We start from the raw sequence: 18,137 nt of genomic DNA on the forward strand, positions 1-18,137 counted from the left end.
GGATGTCGTGCAGGACAGAGTCAAATTCTTTGCATAAATCCAGGTAGATAACATTAGTTGCTCTTCCCTTATCCACCAACAATGTAACCACAACGTAGAAGGCCACCGAATTTGTCCAGCACAATTCACCCTTAGTGAAGCTATGTTGGCTGTCACCAGTCACCTTCCATGTACATTAGCACAGTTTCCAGGAGAATCTGGTCTGTAGTTCCCCAGGTCTTCCTTTTTCCTTTTTTTTTTTTTGTGTCTTTTCCAGTCAGTGGGAACTTCACCAGACTGCCATGACTTCTCACATATAATGGAGAGTGGATTAACAACTTCATCAGTGAGTTCCCACAGGATCCGCAGATGCATTTCATTAGATCCCATGAAGTTGTCCACCTTCAGGTTCCTTAGATGGTCTTGGACCTGATCTTCTCTACAGTGAGCGGTTCTTCATTCTCTCAGTCACGGCTGTTGCCTTCTGTAACTTGGGCAGTGTGACTAGAGCACTTTCTGATGAAGGCTGAGGTAAAAAAAAACCCATTGAGTACGTCAGCATTCTCCATATCCCAGGTAATGAGGTCTCCCATTTCTTTCCAAAGAGGGCCCATATTTTCCCTCTGTCTGTCCCCTTTTTGTGTCTGAGTTTGTCCAGGAGCTCCTTGCTCATCTAGGCAGGCCTCCTGGCATTTTTACCTGACTTTGTCTTTGTTGGAACGCATCCCTCCTGAGCTGGGTGGAGGTGATCCTTGAATAGTAACCAGCTTTCTTGGGCGTTTCTTCTCTCCAAGACTTTATCCCATGGTACTCTACCAAGCAGATCCTGGAAGAGATGAAAGTCTGCTTTTCTGAAGCCCAGGGTAGTGAGCTTGCTGTATGCCCTGCTTGCTGCCCTAAAAAGTTTGAACTACACCATTTCATGGTCACTGCAACCAAGCCTGCCCTTGAGCTTCACATTCCCCACCAGCCCCTCCTTGTTGGTGAGAACAACATCCAGCATAGCACCTCTCCTCATTGCCTCCTCTATCACTTGGCAAAAGAAGTTATCGTCAATGCATTCCAAGAACCTTCTGGATTGCTTATGATCTTCTGTGTTGTCCCTCCAACAGATATCAGGATAAAGATCCCCCTGAGGAGCAAGGTTTGTGAACATGAGGCTGCTCCTATCTGTCTAAAGAGGGCCTTGTCCGTTCATTCTTCCTGGTCAGGTGGCCTGTAGCAGACCACCAATATAATGTCACCTGGCCCTGCCTTTCTAATCCTCACCCATCAGCTCTTGGCTGGCTCCTCATCCATCCCCAGGTGGAGCTCCATGCACTCCAGCTGGTCACTGACATAGAGGACAACACCCCATCCTCATCTCCCCTACCTGTCCTTCCTGAAGAGCCTGCATCCTTCCATTCCAACACCCAAGTCATAGGAACCATCCCACCACACCTCTATGATGCCATATTATTTGAGAATAATGTGTGGATATTTACAGATTGGGTTCCCCTAGACATGTTTCTCTCTTATGCAAGGAGTTTCACTGAGGTTGTAGTCAGTGACTGTAAAATGTTCTGACCTTCTTCTGTAAATCTGATAATATTTATTAAAATATTTTTTTAACGGAAATGCAAACTTCTTCCTAGATCCCAAACAGAGTCAGAGAGGGAATATGGTTTAAAATCTGATTATTTTGATTGCTGGAAATTGCTGGTTTATTTGTCCTGAACAATCTCAGTTGCTATAAAACTTCAAAGCAGGTAAAATCATGTGGTGAAATTTATTTAGTTTTGGGTGGTTCTTTTTTTTTTCTTTTCTTTTCTTTTTTTTCCTGAAAGTTTGACTCCAAAATAGTCAGGTTTTTCTTAAGTGACTTCTTGGCTGGTAGCTCAGGAGAATGCCATGTCAAAGTAAAGGTTTATCTCTGCAGACACATAACAAACAGTAACAAATACAAGAAAATTAAGAGGAAAAATGATCCAGTTATTATGCAAGCGTTCTTAGAGAAAAAAAAATAAAACGGTACCCTTTTAACAAACATATTATGGAAGGAATAGCTTTTTACTCCATAAATATTCAATTTTCTTTCTACAGGTAAATTTATTTGCAAATGAGATAGAATTGGAAAAATAAGCATGAACTTTGCTACTCAGGATTACATCTGTGGCAGTTTCAGATACAAGCTGCCCATAAATAGGTGTCGGCTACACCTGCAATTGTAAAAAAATCGCCCTGCATAGTCCACACCCAGATTAAAGGTGTACAGGGCACTGCAGTGTGTGTATCACAGATAGATATATTAGTCATGCTTTTGAGGAACAGTGGGATGCCTGGGAATAACAGGACTTAGGTGAGATAAAATTGCTCAAGGATGGCCAGAGTTGGCCTGGTTCCTCAGTGCAGTGGAGTAGAGCAGATCTAGGTCAGGACTGAAACCTTTAAAAACCCTGTGTCCCTTTGATTCTGTTCTCTCTTCCCAGAGTAGAACAAGCTCAAGGCACTGAGAAGTTCAGTATCTGTGTCTTGGTTTCCCCATCTGCAAAATGTGTATTGTATTATTTCCCCATCTCACATGCCACCAAGAAGATTTCTTGTTTCTTCTACAGTGATTTGGATGTGGGTAATGAGGAATTCAATGTTAACAAGTAAAATCCTGAGCATCTACTTTGTTCTTCACACAGACACGCGTATGAAAGTGGGGAAGAGACTAGAAATTTGAGGAGAATCCAGAAAGATGAGGAAATTAACCCTCTTTCTTGTGCAAACAAGAGAAAACAGGTTTGCCAGCTGCCTGTGATGAAGAATCTTGTTTATTTGCAGCAATTGCAGTTGTTTGTTTTTCAGACTGAAATTGTTTTCAGCAGAAGCCCAAGACCCAAAGTAGGACTGCAGATACTGTGACCTGGATCTGGATTCTGCACAGCCCTTTAGACAATGCATAGTTTTGGGGAGACCAGTCTGGACAGATAGTAGCAGTCTGGTACTGAAACACTGTTCTTACACTTCCAGAAAGCTTTCAGGGGAAGAAATTGGACTGGACAACCTTTCAGCAGAAGACATATTAACCAGATCCTACTGTCCATGCTGGTTAACAGGAAATACAACATATTGTTTCATTGTTTTCAGTGTGAGAAATTATCTGTGTGGGGGAAACTTTGCATTTGGGTACTTGTTTCAGAGATTATTTACGAGCTGTATTTTTACTTATCAACAGCAACATCTGCCAACTCCTCTCAGGAAGAAGTAGTGCAGAGGTATATGGAGCTAATGAAGGGAGTAACCATGTTTCTTGCTGTTTGCTTCCTAAATGAGTCCAACATAAGAAAGGCACTGAGCTTGCAGCATGCCTGAGACTTAGTAGATCTGTACACCATAGACATGTATGCACCCCTTGGGAAAAAGCAGAAATATTTCCTGAAGTCTGAACTATACTGGAGCAAAGTGCCTTTTCTAACAGCTGATGCTGGTTGCCCAGAGAGGTGGTGGATGCCCCAGCCCTGGAGACATTCTAGGCCAGGCTGGACATGGCTCTGAGCAACCTGATCTGGGTAAAGATGTTCGTTCTCATTGCAGGGGGTTGGACTAGATGATGTTGAAGGTTCCTTCCAACCCAAATTATTCTATTATTCTATGATCTCTGTCATTCTGGGTAAAATGAGGTTGTCAGAGGCAAGCCTTGTATTTTCCAAAGAGAACTGTCATTTCTGTAATGTTAGGAGAGATGTGCCAGTCAATTCCTGCCCTAGACTCTCCTCTGCTTTTCCCAGATCCCAAAAGTATGAAAATACTTCTCCACGATCTGCAGCTGCCAAAAGCATTCAATGCAAACAGCACTGCCCTGCACATCAGCAGTCACTCCAAGAGGACATGACAATGTCCTGCTGTGCCTGGCAAAAGGGTTTGCCTGTAGGGGAAGGCACAGCTGAGGAGAGCAGTGTTTCAGGTCAGTACAATAGCTATCACAACCACTGCACCCTACATCCCTGTTCTCCCCTGTTATTGCACTCCTGCCTGGAAATCCAAAGTTTTGGACTTGGCCCTGAGCAGTCCAGCTTCCCCAGGCACTTCTGGGGTGTAAGAGAAGATAAAGAATTCAAACTAGAGAAGTTGAAGATCCAAAGTAAAGAAGTAGAAGTGGAAAAGTCGAAGAACTCTAAAGGTAGAAGTGAGAATATTTAACCAAGCTTTGCCACAGTGCTCAGTCAGGATAAGTCAAAGCACATAGCCCCTTCCCTGCTGCTCGGAGTCCTTCCTGCAGCAGTCTTTCAGAGGAATGCAGCTGCCCAAGGAGCCAAGAGAGGACGTGATCCAGCCCCCAAAGCATCCCAACATGCTCCTGGTCATCTCACATCTGGACCAAATAAGGGTCGTGTGGAGGTAACAGAGCTGGAGGTAAGTCAACTGCAAATCTGCCTCATCACCTTCCTACTCAGCCTCTCACCTCCTAAGAAAATGCATAAAGCCATTAGCAGCTGCCATGAATTGGGATTCCATGAAAAAGCTGAGGGTTATACTCTTTAGAAAAGATGAATTGCAAAATTCCCATCCAGAATCCTGCAAAGGATTGCAGAAATATGAATTTCACTCATTCTCAGTTTGGTGAGAGGTGAGGGCTTCAAAGTATCAAACCCAATGCAATATTTATTACATAAGAATTATTAACCAGGACAAACATCAATATCAAAATGTTCACTTGTCAAAAGACAGGAGGTAATGGAGGCACCCTGGCAAGCTTTGCCCAACAGGAGCTATTTGTGGGTGTAATTTACCCTGCAGGGAAAGGCCTGAATGAGTCTTGCTACTTTCCCTGCTGTTTTCACTGCTTAAATACAGGCAACAGTGAAGGTCTTTGGGGAAGAGTATCTAATTCTCCAACAGAGAGAACAAAATATGAAAAGCTCAGTCCACAGGGCATATGTGAGCAGATAGCTGTGCTTCAGGCAAGATTTATTTCCAGGACAACTTTAGGACAGCAGTGAATATCAATTTTGCAGAATGTGTAATCTTTATTTCCAGGGCAGGTCTAGAACTGTTGTTGTTTTACATTTACGTATATACATATGCATAGAAATAATATGTATATACATGTAAAGTACATACTATGATGGGACAATTCAAGGAAGCAAAGGAAAACCCAGTGACATACTGTATAGATATTTTTTCCCCAAACAATGTAACTATTTGGTGGGTTTCTTTTTTCTTTAAAGTGATAAAAAAAGAATTTCCAGTCATTCGGGTTCTATTTTGTTACAAAAATAAATTTCTGACTTTACACTTAAACTTTTTTCTATGTTCCTAATAAACTCCAGTCTTAAGACATAAACAGGAAGGCTCTGAGATGTGAGAAAAGCAAATAGGATTTAGTTGGCTGGTTTTGTTGCAGAATGCTTGGAACTGACATTTCCTCTACACCAGTGTCTTCACTCTGGTTTATATTTAGAGAAAGCATGTTATACAGACTCTTTGGGTTTTGAATATTTTTCAACAAGAGGATAAATCCTCAGTATGACACTTTAAAATTACTTTACTGGCTTAAGCAAATGAGACTCCATACTGTGTTTTCAAAAAACTTAATTCCACTGCATTAAGTAAAAATATTGTAAACTTCATAAATGTAGACAAAATCATATCTTAAAAGCTATAATAATCTGACTTCAAAACAGTTGCTTATCATGTGATTTATGCCTAATAGCAGTAACAAGTCTCTGCAACTCCATTCATTAGAGGGTACCGAAGCACCGAAAACAGTCATTAAGTCTGATAACTATTGTTCTTTCATCCTTTTATGTAGTAGAACAATGGGTAAATTATCTGAGGAAAACTATCTGGTTAGAAGTAGTCTGTTAAAATCTAATTCACCATTTAAAAAGTCAACACAGTAGAAGAGAGATACAGCAGTTACCTGTATCTTGGCAGCAGAAGACAGATGTGTCAGTCTGATGTACCAATATGATTCTTATCACTGTCACAACTCAGCCTCTTACAGTCTTAATTCATTTTATGGCATCATGCACAAGCAATGCCTTTGTACAAATGGAGAACCGAATCAAAGATCCAGAGAAAAAATCGTCTATACGTTCATCTTTTCTTTCTGACACAGTGCTTTTTGCATATTTGTCAAACTTAAGAGTCTTCTGGTCATTTGGTAAACAGTAGGGCCTTGTTGGAGTGAGGGAAGCTGAGCAACACTGAAAACTGCATTTTGCTTCAGGACCCAAGGAGCTTCCTCCCTCTCAGCACTCCTTATCTCAGGCGATGACAAGATTTGACACAAAGTAAATTGCCAGAAAGACCTTTGCTTCCACTTGCCTGTTCTAAATATTAGCGGATATTGACCTCCAGCCCTGTTTTATTTGAAGGAGCCCTGAATTATTTTCTTGTCATTATGAATCAAATAACATAAATCACACCTAGACCCCATGGAAGATAGTATTACACTGCTGCATGGTTAAATCAGATGATGCTGCAAAGGAGAAATTCAACAGAGCCTTATCCAGTATTGACTCGTTTATACCTCCTTCTAGCCATGTTATTAATTATGCTAATACACAGATGAGATTAGCATCCAGCTGTCTGAAACACTTTACAAAATAACAAGGGGGAAAAAAGTGTAAATGCTCTCAGTTGCTTTTAGACTAAAGAAGAAAAACAGTCAAGAGGAGAAATTTCACCTGCCGCTTGTTAGACATGGGGAATAGAGAGATTAAGTCTAATCAAAACTTCTGAAGCTCTTCCCACAGATTTCACTAGTTTTTGATCAGTCCTCTGGTGTCTTATCAAGGGAAGGAACCTGTGTCAGAGGTTGACTCCAAACCCTCATCTCCAGAATCCTAGCCTGGGACCAAAAATCTTGAAATTAAATTATCCTCTCTGCTTCTCTGGTACCATAAGCAAATGCACTCAGAAGAGGAATCTCCTTTGCCTTTCACCAGACATTTCTGTGTCCTTTACCTGATCAGAGGCTGGTGTAATGCTACCAGTGATGCGTGCACTGTGACAGATATCACTGACAGGTGGAAATAGTCAAACATGACAGGAACATGGTGGTGCAGACCTCTCCGGGGGTGGAAGTGAAGACACAGTGTACGGCTGCTGATCATGGGGATCGCTGGAACATCTCTCAGCCTGGAAGAGAAAAAGGTTTACAAGGGTTGGCAAAAGCTTGAGTTGTCAAAGCCTATAACATGCTACAGGCAGCAGACTGGGAGATGGCTGGAGATGAATTTTTATCACTCGCCAGATTCAAAAGGGTTTGCACAATTAATGAGTATCTTGTGTTGTATTTGTGCCCAGCATAAATATAAAAATAAATAAAAAATAAATACTACGACAAAAATAAATACAAAATAGCAAATAATAAATATCAAATGTATGTGTGTATATATATATACACACACACATATATAAATAAACTCTATAAAAGACAAACATATGTGATGCAATTCCAGTTTCCCCTGGTCTTTGATGTCCACCTATGTAGTAGTTCTGGGGACATCAAGAAGTAGCAGAATTACATGCATCTAGCAAACTGCTCGGCTTATGAGCATTCATAGCCTGAACAGCACATTACTTGTGATTTCAGTGTAAGAACAAAAAATCTCAGGCAATTTGTGAGAGGTAGAAGCAGTCCTGTGCCAGAGAGTCGAAAAACATTCAGAATACCTTTCCAGATAGCTGATCTTCCAGGAAAAAAAAAAAAATATTTCAATAGGTCAAAAAAAAAAAAAAAGAGTAGGTGAAGTAACTGCAGAGAAACAATACGAGTTGGACTGGCTTCTCATTTTTTCAGTAAATAGAAACAAAGACTTCAATTTAAAGTTTGGTTATAACTATTCCAGAATAACTTTCCTAGTGTGCAGTCAACCACATGACATCTAATTCACTTGTAGGGCAGGAGGCTGAGATGTAAACCCGAAGCGTGCTTAACTATATCCTCTCAATGTAAGTGAAACTCACCTCTAGAAAAGAATTGATTTATAGCATTAAAAAACTTGATCATAGAAGCCAATTTTTTCCCAGAGCTAAGAAAACCTATGATGAGATGGTTGAGTATGATGCATGGTTAGTTCCAAGAAGTGATTGAATGAGATTTGCAGAATATCCTTTTATAAAAAGCACTAATTCTGTTTATAGTAAATAGGATTAATCATTCAGATGATAACAGAAAATAAATGTATGTGTTAGAGCACAATTTCATAACTTGAAAGTTTCAGTTCTTTTCATTTTTGGCTACCACTTAATGTTTGCTTTTGCCCTTTTCCAGACCCATCAGCATCGCAGCTGGTGACTGATGGTCCAGTTTCACCTGCCTGAGAGAACAAGTTTTCACTTTTTTTATCTTCAAATAAAGGAAACGTTCTTGAAATTTGTTTAGGTGCCCTGTGGATATGAATAAAACCACATGGGGACAGTCTTGGCATGAAACACAGCTCAGATGATTTCTCTGCATCCCCTCCCACACCGCCATAAGTTCTGCTGAAGTAATTGGAAGCCTTTTCTGTGATTCAGAATAATGTCCAGGATCACACTTTGTGCCATGTCTCAGGAAGGGATGCTACTCCCACTTCACCTAAGATTAGGGAATCAAATGCAGTGAGAAGAGACCAAAGTCAACGGGAAGACCTTCCTCCTAAGATATAGAGACAGCTTTGGTTCTTATACAAATTTTTTGTATGTTCATACACCCATCTTCAGCAAGAGAATACTTTGTTGTCTCCTGAGATAAACGCATTCCTGAATCACAGCCCCCTGCTCACAGTCATGATATTCCCTTTAACAGCAGCAGAGATAGGACCACACTCAACACCTTTGAAAAAAATCTCATGCTTAAAGGAAAAAAAAATGTTCCTTTAAAGAGGAGTATGAGATACGCTCTTCAAATACAGAGAGCAGAAATAGAGAGACTTCAATATTGAGACAAAGGGAAGACTTATCAAAGCTATCCCTTTTTCCAAAGGACTTCCACTTCATCAAAGTAATTTCCCAACGGAACAAACTCCCACATTACCAACTGAACTTTTAAACTGCACTTACTGTTGTTCACTGTCAGTAAAGTGCAGGTCCAACTTGAGCTGAAAATCTGCCTCACTCAATGCATCTTCCACCTACAAAAACAGAAACACAAGGTTATAATTTAGCATCTACAACATTGAAGGTAAAGGTGGTTGGTTTTGTCTGATAAGAGCAAAGGCAAAAATATATGGCAACAGCATCTCACCACAGTAGCAGAAAGGAACAAATGAAGCAGCAAGTCAAGGTAATTGCTGAAGGGAACCAGAGCAGCCAAAGGTGTTAACTGCTCCCAGGTGTCCTGTCAGGTAAAAAAAAGAAAAAAAAAAAAAAAAAAAAAAAATCACTCCGGACAAGAGTAACCAGAGTGCATAGAGTACTGCATTTGCTGGGTGCTTGCTTTTTGCATACTAAGCCAGTGGAGTATTTCTGAAGCTGAGCTCCCTCACTGAGTATTCACTTGGGTTGTCTTGTGGGCTGAATGAGAACAAGGACCAGGTTTTCTTGGTTGAGAAATAGCCATGAATCCTTCCGGTTATCTGCCTGTAACTAATGTGAGATTCAAAATCTACAGCTTAAATCAATTAGAAATGGCTGAAATAATTCTGACAATTTCTGATCCTTATCATTAGATTTTTAGTTTGTTTCTCAGCAAATTGAGGCTTTCCTGCCTCCCCGTGACTTTTTCTGTCCCTTGACAGATTCCTGGGGGAAGTTTGTCATTGATTCTCACATAGACCATTTTCTTTGCAAAATTCAAAGGCTTTTGTTGTTTTTAAAGCTTCAATTAATGGAATTTTATCTGTTCACTTTGTTGCAGGGTACTGAGCAGGTTTATACGTGGTACAATTCAGCTTGCCAAACACACTGAAGACACCATGTGGGATCGTAAACTGAGTCATTAGTACCTTCATCTAATAGGCCCCACCAGCAAGATTATCCTTCTTTTATTGTCAATAAAATACTTTCATTGGGTTTTCTGAAACAGAACATGAAGGGAGCTGTCAGTCTGTTACATTCATCTGGAAAGGATTACATTGGATAACAGTCCCAGCTTGACACACTTAAAGTAACTATAATAAATTGAAATAAATAAGTTAGAATGAAAGAAGGATTAATCTGCCCAGCAGTTTTTCCTTCATTCGTTTGAAATGCCTTCTTTCCCAGCAATGCAGGTTTAGTAGAATAAAAAAAAAAAGATTTTATTTCTATCAATATGAACAGAATATCACTCATTTTATTAACCAAATATGTGAGGTTTGGTTTTTGTTTGTTTGTCTGGGGATTTTTATTGGTTTAGTTTGCTTGATTGGTCTGGTTTGGTTTGGTTGGTTTGTTGTTGTTGGTTTGGTTTGGTTTGCTTTGTTTTTGTTTTTTTTTTCTGTGAGTGTAAATGTCCTTTATTGAATACCACAGTACAACCGGAGATGCACAGGAATGCATTTGGAAATATAGAGTTGTTCACTGGGGATACGGTATTATAAATACAATTCCTTTTTACCCATTTTTTACCAAAAAAAAAAGTGAGGTGGGACAACTAGGTTCTGCTTTTTATCAGTGGAAATCAAAGAGCAGGTGCACATAGTGAGATGACCCATCCTGAGGTACATATCTGAAAAGGACAAATGATTTCTGTTTGTGTCTGTCTCTTTCCATTTATAATAGTTAAAGCCTACAGAAATATATTCATTTAGATACACTTGAATTTTAGATGGCTTAATTTGGGCAGGATGAATTCTACTTTTTCCTGCTGATTAGCACCGTCTTAACAACAGACTATACAAAAAATGCACTGAAGGCAAAGGCAGAGTCATCTAGCCTGCTCTGACAGGTAGGATTTATAAAATTTATAATACAAAGAATGTTCAGCTAGGTTTTGCAAAGGTGAAACTCCTCTATAGTGTGTTTTTTTCTGTTGAAGCAAGAAAATTGACTGTCAATAATTGATTGCACTTTGAGAAAATTATCAAAGATGTGAAATTTGAACCTTTGTGAAGTAATACGCTATTTCTTTCTAGAAGGACCAGAGGCACAAGATGTGATGAGAAAATTCCAACTTCTGTTTACTGAAAAGGCGCATTCTCTTTTATGCTTGTCTCAAAACACCTGCATTATGTCTTTCAGGAAAAAAAAAAGAAAGACAGACTTTTTTCTTTTTTAATGAGTTGTTGTCACTAAAAATCACATTTTCTGGAACCTGCAAAGGAAATAATCATTATTGAAGATATAGTCTGAATTTAAACTAGGAATTCAACTCAAGTACAGTGCTCCAGACAAAGCAAACCTCATCCTCCAACAGAGGGAATGAAATTTTGGGTCTGTGCCTAATACTGCTAAGTACCTGCAACTGTCGCTGAAATCTAAGCCTGTGCTTAAAACAAGTTAAACAGCCAGTGGCACTTGCTCAAAACACCTTGAGGCAATGAGCAGATGTCTGAGAGACTTGGAGATATTCATCACTGCATGGGGTAATGCATTAATGTGAAAATATAAGATATTTTTAATCCCGAAGATATGTTGAAATCGGACTGCTCAGATTAGTGCAAAACTCCATATAAAATCAAATCACAGTTCTCACTATAGAGATTACGTAGTCCCCTTTGTGTATTGGAGGTGTAAATATTAAGACAAGTGAAAATTGCACAGTTGTTCAAAAATTGCTGGACTCCGCATGAGAAAATATCATGAAAAGGTTTATGCATAAGATGAGACACAACAGAATTACTTACAGTAATTATATGACAGAAGTTACTATACAGCTTTGATACCTGCTGGACTTTCCTGTGCTTTACTTTTTTTCACTTATTAATAGAACCACAGGTGCATAAGATCCTTTACATGGGAAAATGAAGTCACCTTGCCACAGCTCATACAGAGGAGTCACTGAAATGTCTATCATTTCTCAGTCTCCTTTATGAAATAACATTGCCCTTAAATGAAATACTGACTGCTTCTTTTAGCTCTGCTGGGACTATTGTGGTATTTTCCACGGTTGTAAATTACAGACTACAATTTTCGAAAAGTCTGATAGACTACTATATTTATTTATTTATTTATTTTTTCTGAAGAAGAAATCTTTAAATTTTCACACTAACATACTTAAGAAATTAGCCTGAAAAACTTCTCTGGAATATAATTAGTGTTTGGCAGGCTAAACCAAGCAGCATCCTGCCAGATACTTTGTGAAAGGTCTTTGAATGTTTTTTAACAACGTTCTTTGACCTCTCAGGTGTGTTAATGATTAAAATCACAACTCATGAAAGAGAAAATAAAGGTCTGTGTTTGTGGGAATACATTAATACTAAACAAAGAATTTTGTTCTGTTTTGTAATACTTCATGTACCCAAATAAAAGTAAGGGAAATTCAGAACATCTGACATCTGGGAAATATTGCATTTCACATGCTGATCTTGTCTCCGGTCAAAAATAAAATAAGTAAAACCGGTTCTCAATAGATATTTTGGAAGCTTTATTTAAAATAGTACATGCATTTCATTTTTTTTGCCTAAAATCAAACAAGGGCATAATTATTCTTGTTATTTCTGATTTGATTAATTCTTCACTGTTTGCATCAACTTAATATTATTCTGCATTCTCCCATAACATTATCTTGTGTCTTGTGGAAAGTGAAGTCTGCATATTCAGGATTCAGTTCTCCATTGCTGGGGTATGCTTATATTTCCCTCAGTGCTCCCATCTTGGACCTTAAAGCTTGTACAAAAAAGACCCCTTATTCATCCATCAGCACACACAATTTTCCAGGAAGTGCTGTCCAGTCTTCAGGCTGTTTTTTAACCTCTGCCTCTCTTGCAAAAGGACTACACTGATAAGGAAACACATTTAATTAAACGCTGTTTGGACTCTGTGCAATAGAAAATATTTTTATCATAAAAGTAAGTATATTTATACAATAAAAAATATATACAAAGCAAAGTACTCCAATTTTTGTTGAACTGGCCTGGAATAAAGCGCATTATTTCAGTTTTGAATGCTTATTTTTCAGGTTTACGTTTACATCTTTGGTTTAGCTTTTAAGAGTAGTTGTAGTAGTTATAACTGAAGTTTCCAGCATTCTTGTGATGTACTTCCATAATATTTAACTGTTTATCCAGAATGTCAGACTGGATGATCCGGAGGCCTCATCTCACTTAAATTTTATCTGGAAAGTACAAAATCTAATATACTGTTATATCTCAGCTTTGTCCTCTTCCTGCTACTAAATTGTCCCTGAATGGAGCCAGCAAGCAAAGAGAAAGACAAGTTACCTGTTTTATTGCTTGATGAAAGAGGCAGAGCTCCTTCTTTGATAAGAATGAAAGTAAAAGCTTATGAAAATAAATTAGACTTCGTAACACTAAAGGCTGCCTCAGCCCTGCAATATTGTTTCCTATGAATTCAAGGAATGCTGCATTCTGGGGATATTAGAGAAAAAGGTATCTAATAAACCAAAAAGTTTTAAAGCATCATTTATATGGTGAAAGGTATGCTTAGTGCCACTTTTAGGCAGATAATTGAGCCTTCTTCCATTTAATGCCAGACAAAACGATGCATTTCCATATTTAAATTTATGTAGGGTTATGCAAGCGGAGGGGGAAAAAGTTAAAAAAAAAAAAAAGAAAAAAAAGAAAAAATAACAGCAAACAAAACACAGTAGCACATAATCTAATCTGGACATGCACATTGGGTTTTTTTGTTTGCGATTTTTTTGTACTGAACCCATCTCAGCAACCTATCTCATCAACAAAACTGTCCTAGCGTTATAAAAAGAAAGTATACTGCTCCTTAGTTATAATATTTGATAATTCCAGCTCTGACAGCAGAAACTACATGGAGCATATGAACTCAATACTTCCATTACCCAGTCTAACTTTCTTGTCTATTTATCACATCTTCCATTTACCAAAAAGCAGTGAACAGATTCTTCACCCTCAACCAAAAAAACTCACCATATCACAAAATTTGTACAAAAAGGACTTGCACCTGTTGTGTGTTAAATAAGAAAAGTTGGAATGGAAATAGTATTTAAAACCCTCACAAATCTCAAGGTGTTTTATGAATGCCACATTGCAAGGATCTCATCCAATATATGAGATTATGGGACAGAGATGTAAAGCCATCATTAAGCAATAACAGTGAATACGGCAGGTTTCTTCTGAGTATTGTGCCGTGTGAAGTGGCGCATTTTGGTCTCTCCCATAGTTATATCAAATTTGTAAAGTCGTGGAGGACAAGACATCAAAGCAGAAAAAAGAGGCATGGGAACATTAAGCAGAAGTGAATTGTGCTAATCTGCTTAACACGCAAAAAGTTTTACAGACCTTTATATTTGTGTTTGATTCTTTAGAGTCTCTTCGATAATTAATCTGGGACAAACAGACCTGTTTGTCATCTTATTCTACACCCTTGAAAACCCTAAAGAAACTTCATCACACAGAGATAATGGAATTTTATCTGTGCAAAAACATTCTGCAAGTACAGAATTGGGCAGCTGTCCTCTTCCCAGGAGACCTCCTGTGAAAAAACAAGCGTGTTGCACACAGCACATCAAGAGTCAGAATGAGGTTTAACTGTGAGGAATCTTGTGGGGTGTTTTTTTGGGGTTTTTTTTGTTTGGTTGTTTTTTTTTGGTGAGGTGCACGACTTTGTTGAATATTAATGCAAAAATCATCAGAAATCATCCCTGCTCAACACAGTGGAAACTGCTATAATTTGAGGGGAAGGACTTTTAATCAGAGATGTTCTCCTACAGAAGGATAAAATTAATATTCAATTAAGCATGTTGGAAAATATTTCTAATGAATATTTATAAACTTGCATTTAGTTATTTTTCGTATAAGCACAAAACAACAATTCTAGGGAGGAATAAATTGATGACATCATGTTAAAAAAAAAGGCACCAAGAAAAAAGTGGGAGGGAAGGAGAAGCATGTTAGATGAGCTTAAAGTAGGTTCTCCAGCTGTTTTAATTTATACCTATATATAATCCACATATACACGGGTTGAAATCAGACAAAACAGAAACTTTAAATCGCTTCATGCTGAAATACAAAGTTATACAAGGAAGGACAGGTGAGAAACTCTGGCCTCAAGTTCAGTACACAGCATTTGATTCACACTGGCTGCATAACTAATCCTGATGGCATGCTGATTTTGCAAATAAAGCCAATGTTGTGTCTCTCATTATCAGTGAGAGCAAGTACCAAGTGCCATATACTCTGTACCAGTCCTTGTTGTGGTAAAGCACAGCAATGACACATTGTGCCAGGGTTGAGTGCCATTCTACAAGGCCACTTTCTCCCCTTTCTGTGTAGGAGTCCAGTAAAACAACACTTGCCATACCCTAAGATTGCTTCTTTCTTGTAGCTCTTGGGAACATCACTGCGAGACATTAATTTCATATCAGTAAGAGAAAGACAAAGGTGCCCTACAAGATGGGTGGTTCAGATCACATACTTCCCTTGTGTGGATGCTCATGTTGGCTGAAGGAGTGGATGCTGAATGGGGAGAACGATCTTGTATGAACCCATTCTAGCTGAGAGACAATGGAAAACAAAGGGGTCATACATGGACTATAGGGAGGGTAAGCTCCAGCAACTCTGCCATGCACTCCTGCAATCAGGAGCACTAAGGAGAAGGGTGAGGAGACCCCTGCGTGGTGGTAAGGGACTGTAGCAAAAACCAGTCACAAAGAGAGGTGAGGGGGAGAATACACCAGTGGATGGTAGGAGTAGAAGCTGGTCCTAGAAAGATGCAGAGGATTCCTGATTTTCTCAGGTGAGGCTGATGTACACCTATATGTAGAATGACTAGTCAAGTGCACAAATGACAAATTCTGGTTGATATACTTGAGATTCTGATGTACTGATTTACCAGTATATGTCAACACCGTATTCCACTGGAAAGCCAAGGTGTAGACTACTCATTGTAACATGTACTGTTCATAGAGTCTATCTGACCTAATGCAGATGTTTATAGTGTTGGCACTTACAAATAAACAAATCACCACAGGCACTCTTGTCAGCATAGGTAATGATGGGTGCAGAAGGGTCAATCTCCTTCTAACACAAATGCTGGCATTTGGTGAGATAAATCATGCCTTTGCCTCCACCAGCTACATTGACGAGACCTGTGACAGCACAGGGACCTCATGACCACTTCACAAATGGAGATATCTGTGCAATGGACACGTAAATTTAGGTAAGGGGAATCCCAGCCCTCCTAGCTTTTATGTGCATCCCAAGACAACTCACCCTTTCACTATCCAGAAGCAGGTGCACTCTGAAGGTCATTGATTCATTAAGAATGATCTCTTCGTTTCTGTACAAAATCTGAAATATTCTGCTGTAAACGTTGTTTTCATGAACGCAGGCTGAGCAAAGGCTGGAATCACCTGCACAAAACACAGACAGACTTATGGTGTGATTCCTGCAGGGAAATTATTTTTACTCCTATGTTTTCACTTCAGGATTATCTAGGACGGTTGTATTGGTACTTGAAATTAAACACTTGCATTCTTGATAATTAATGGAATGGAGCAGATTGTTATCATAGGTTTCAGGTTCCCAAACATGGTATTTAAAGAACATAAATGTTAAACTGTAGGCAGGCTGGATTTCAAAATGAGAATAGCTGACCCTGTGGCAGCACTTACCCTATAAACTTTACTTCTAATGAAATCTAAAGCATCAAATTTCTTCCAGGGAGGTTTGCTACCCAGCCACCACGGTGACTGTGGGTGTTCACCTGTGAAATTTCACCTTTTGTCTACAATGGGCATCTTTCAGAACCAGGAGTTTTCCTGTCATCTCTGGTGCTCCCAGTAGTTACGACCTGGGAGGGGGTACAATAGTCAATAGCAGATATTGAATGTAGAGCCTGGAAGTGGCATTTTAACTTAAAATACAGAAAAATAAAAATGTAGCTTTTTTTTCAAATTGCCAAAAGTTCTGTCTAATTCTTCAGGCCCTTGACCCATGTCAGAGATTCCAATTTGGGTCATACAATTGGGATTAATCTGAGGAACTCAAGAACCAAAAGCCAAAGGTTCTCCACACTGAATTCAGACAGTCAATAGCTTCATCTGTATGCTGATGTATCACATCAACACAAATGAACGTCACATAAACTCAGGTGGGATTTATCCTTCCTAACTTTTATGTGCCTCTGGTGTATGCATTTTATTCTGGTTACAATGAAGCATATGGAATTTAAGACATAATTCATGTGACAAAAAACTCAAAAAGTTCATGCTTTAGATTGAGGTAAATTTTTGCTTGAAGTTCACTGCTAATTGACTAATTCTTCTTTCACTAACAGGAAAACCATGTAACTTGCTTAGCTGTACAAACCCACACTGGAGGCAGCAACATTTACTACAGTGAATCCCTTCTAGAGGAGCCTTCAAAGACTGTGTGGCTGTTTAATGAACAACTGGGCACCAGAGTTAGGTACTTTCAAGTTGTGTCTTGACTGTTAACAAGAATCCCCTGCTAATTCTGCTTCCATAGCCCCTGAGCAACAACTTCTTGTAAAAGTTACTTGGAGAGAGTTTTGTCCCTTTCCAGCATTCAGCACTGTATGAATCTGAGCTTTTGAAATACAGTCCTTCAACAGATGGTATTTTGGAACTCTCCTGGCACAGTGTGCTTATAATAAGGTGTGCTGGTGTCAGTCCTTCAAAGAGAGAGAGATCTGTCCTCATCAGAAAGCCAATAGGCACATGGTTTTTACATAGAATAATAGTTTTTCAGAAAGTACTTCTGGGAATTTGGGCCATTGCAGAATTGGTTTGAGTCCAAGAACTGTTGTAAGGTATAAGACCAGGTCAGAAAGCCACAGGGACTGCTGGTTTGTCAAGAGTTTCAAATCAGGACAGTTCTATTCTGCTGTGCTAAAGCTACTGCTTTGCTTTTCAGTGGAAGAGTCACATATAATTTACAATTAGAAGTCAGTGAGCTAAGACTGATACAGGACTAAAGATTTCCTGACGTGAACTTTGGTTAGTAGGAAAATGGCAGGGAAGATGTGCCAGGGGAGGTTTAGGTTGGACATTAGGAGAAGGTTCTTCCCCCAGAGGGTGCTGGACACTGGAACAGGCTCCCCAGGGAGGTGTCACGGCCCCAACCTGACAGTGTTCAAGAAGAGACTGGACAACGTCCTCA

General features: G+C 39.1%; 1 protein-coding gene across 1 annotated transcript in view; it reads right to left on the reverse strand.

The window, feature by feature from the left end:
- Nucleotides 1–18,137, reverse strand: part of FAM135B (family with sequence similarity 135 member B) — a 138,857-nt gene that overhangs the window by 60,703 nt on the left and 60,017 nt on the right. Inside the window, exons 3-5 of the mRNA XM_065628718.1 lie at nt 16,227–16,366; nt 9,001–9,071; nt 6,919–7,092 (exon numbers count right to left, since the gene is read on the reverse strand). Coding sequence (XP_065484790.1) covers nt 6,919–7,092; nt 9,001–9,071; nt 16,227–16,366 — 385 coding nt within the window. The remainder of the gene's footprint in view (nt 1–6,918; nt 7,093–9,000; nt 9,072–16,226; nt 16,367–18,137) is intronic.

The sequence above is a fragment of the Caloenas nicobarica genome, chromosome 2, assembly GCF_036013445.1.
Source record: "Caloenas nicobarica isolate bCalNic1 chromosome 2, bCalNic1.hap1, whole genome shotgun sequence".
NCBI classification, from domain to species: domain Eukaryota; kingdom Metazoa; phylum Chordata; class Aves; order Columbiformes; family Columbidae; genus Caloenas; species Caloenas nicobarica.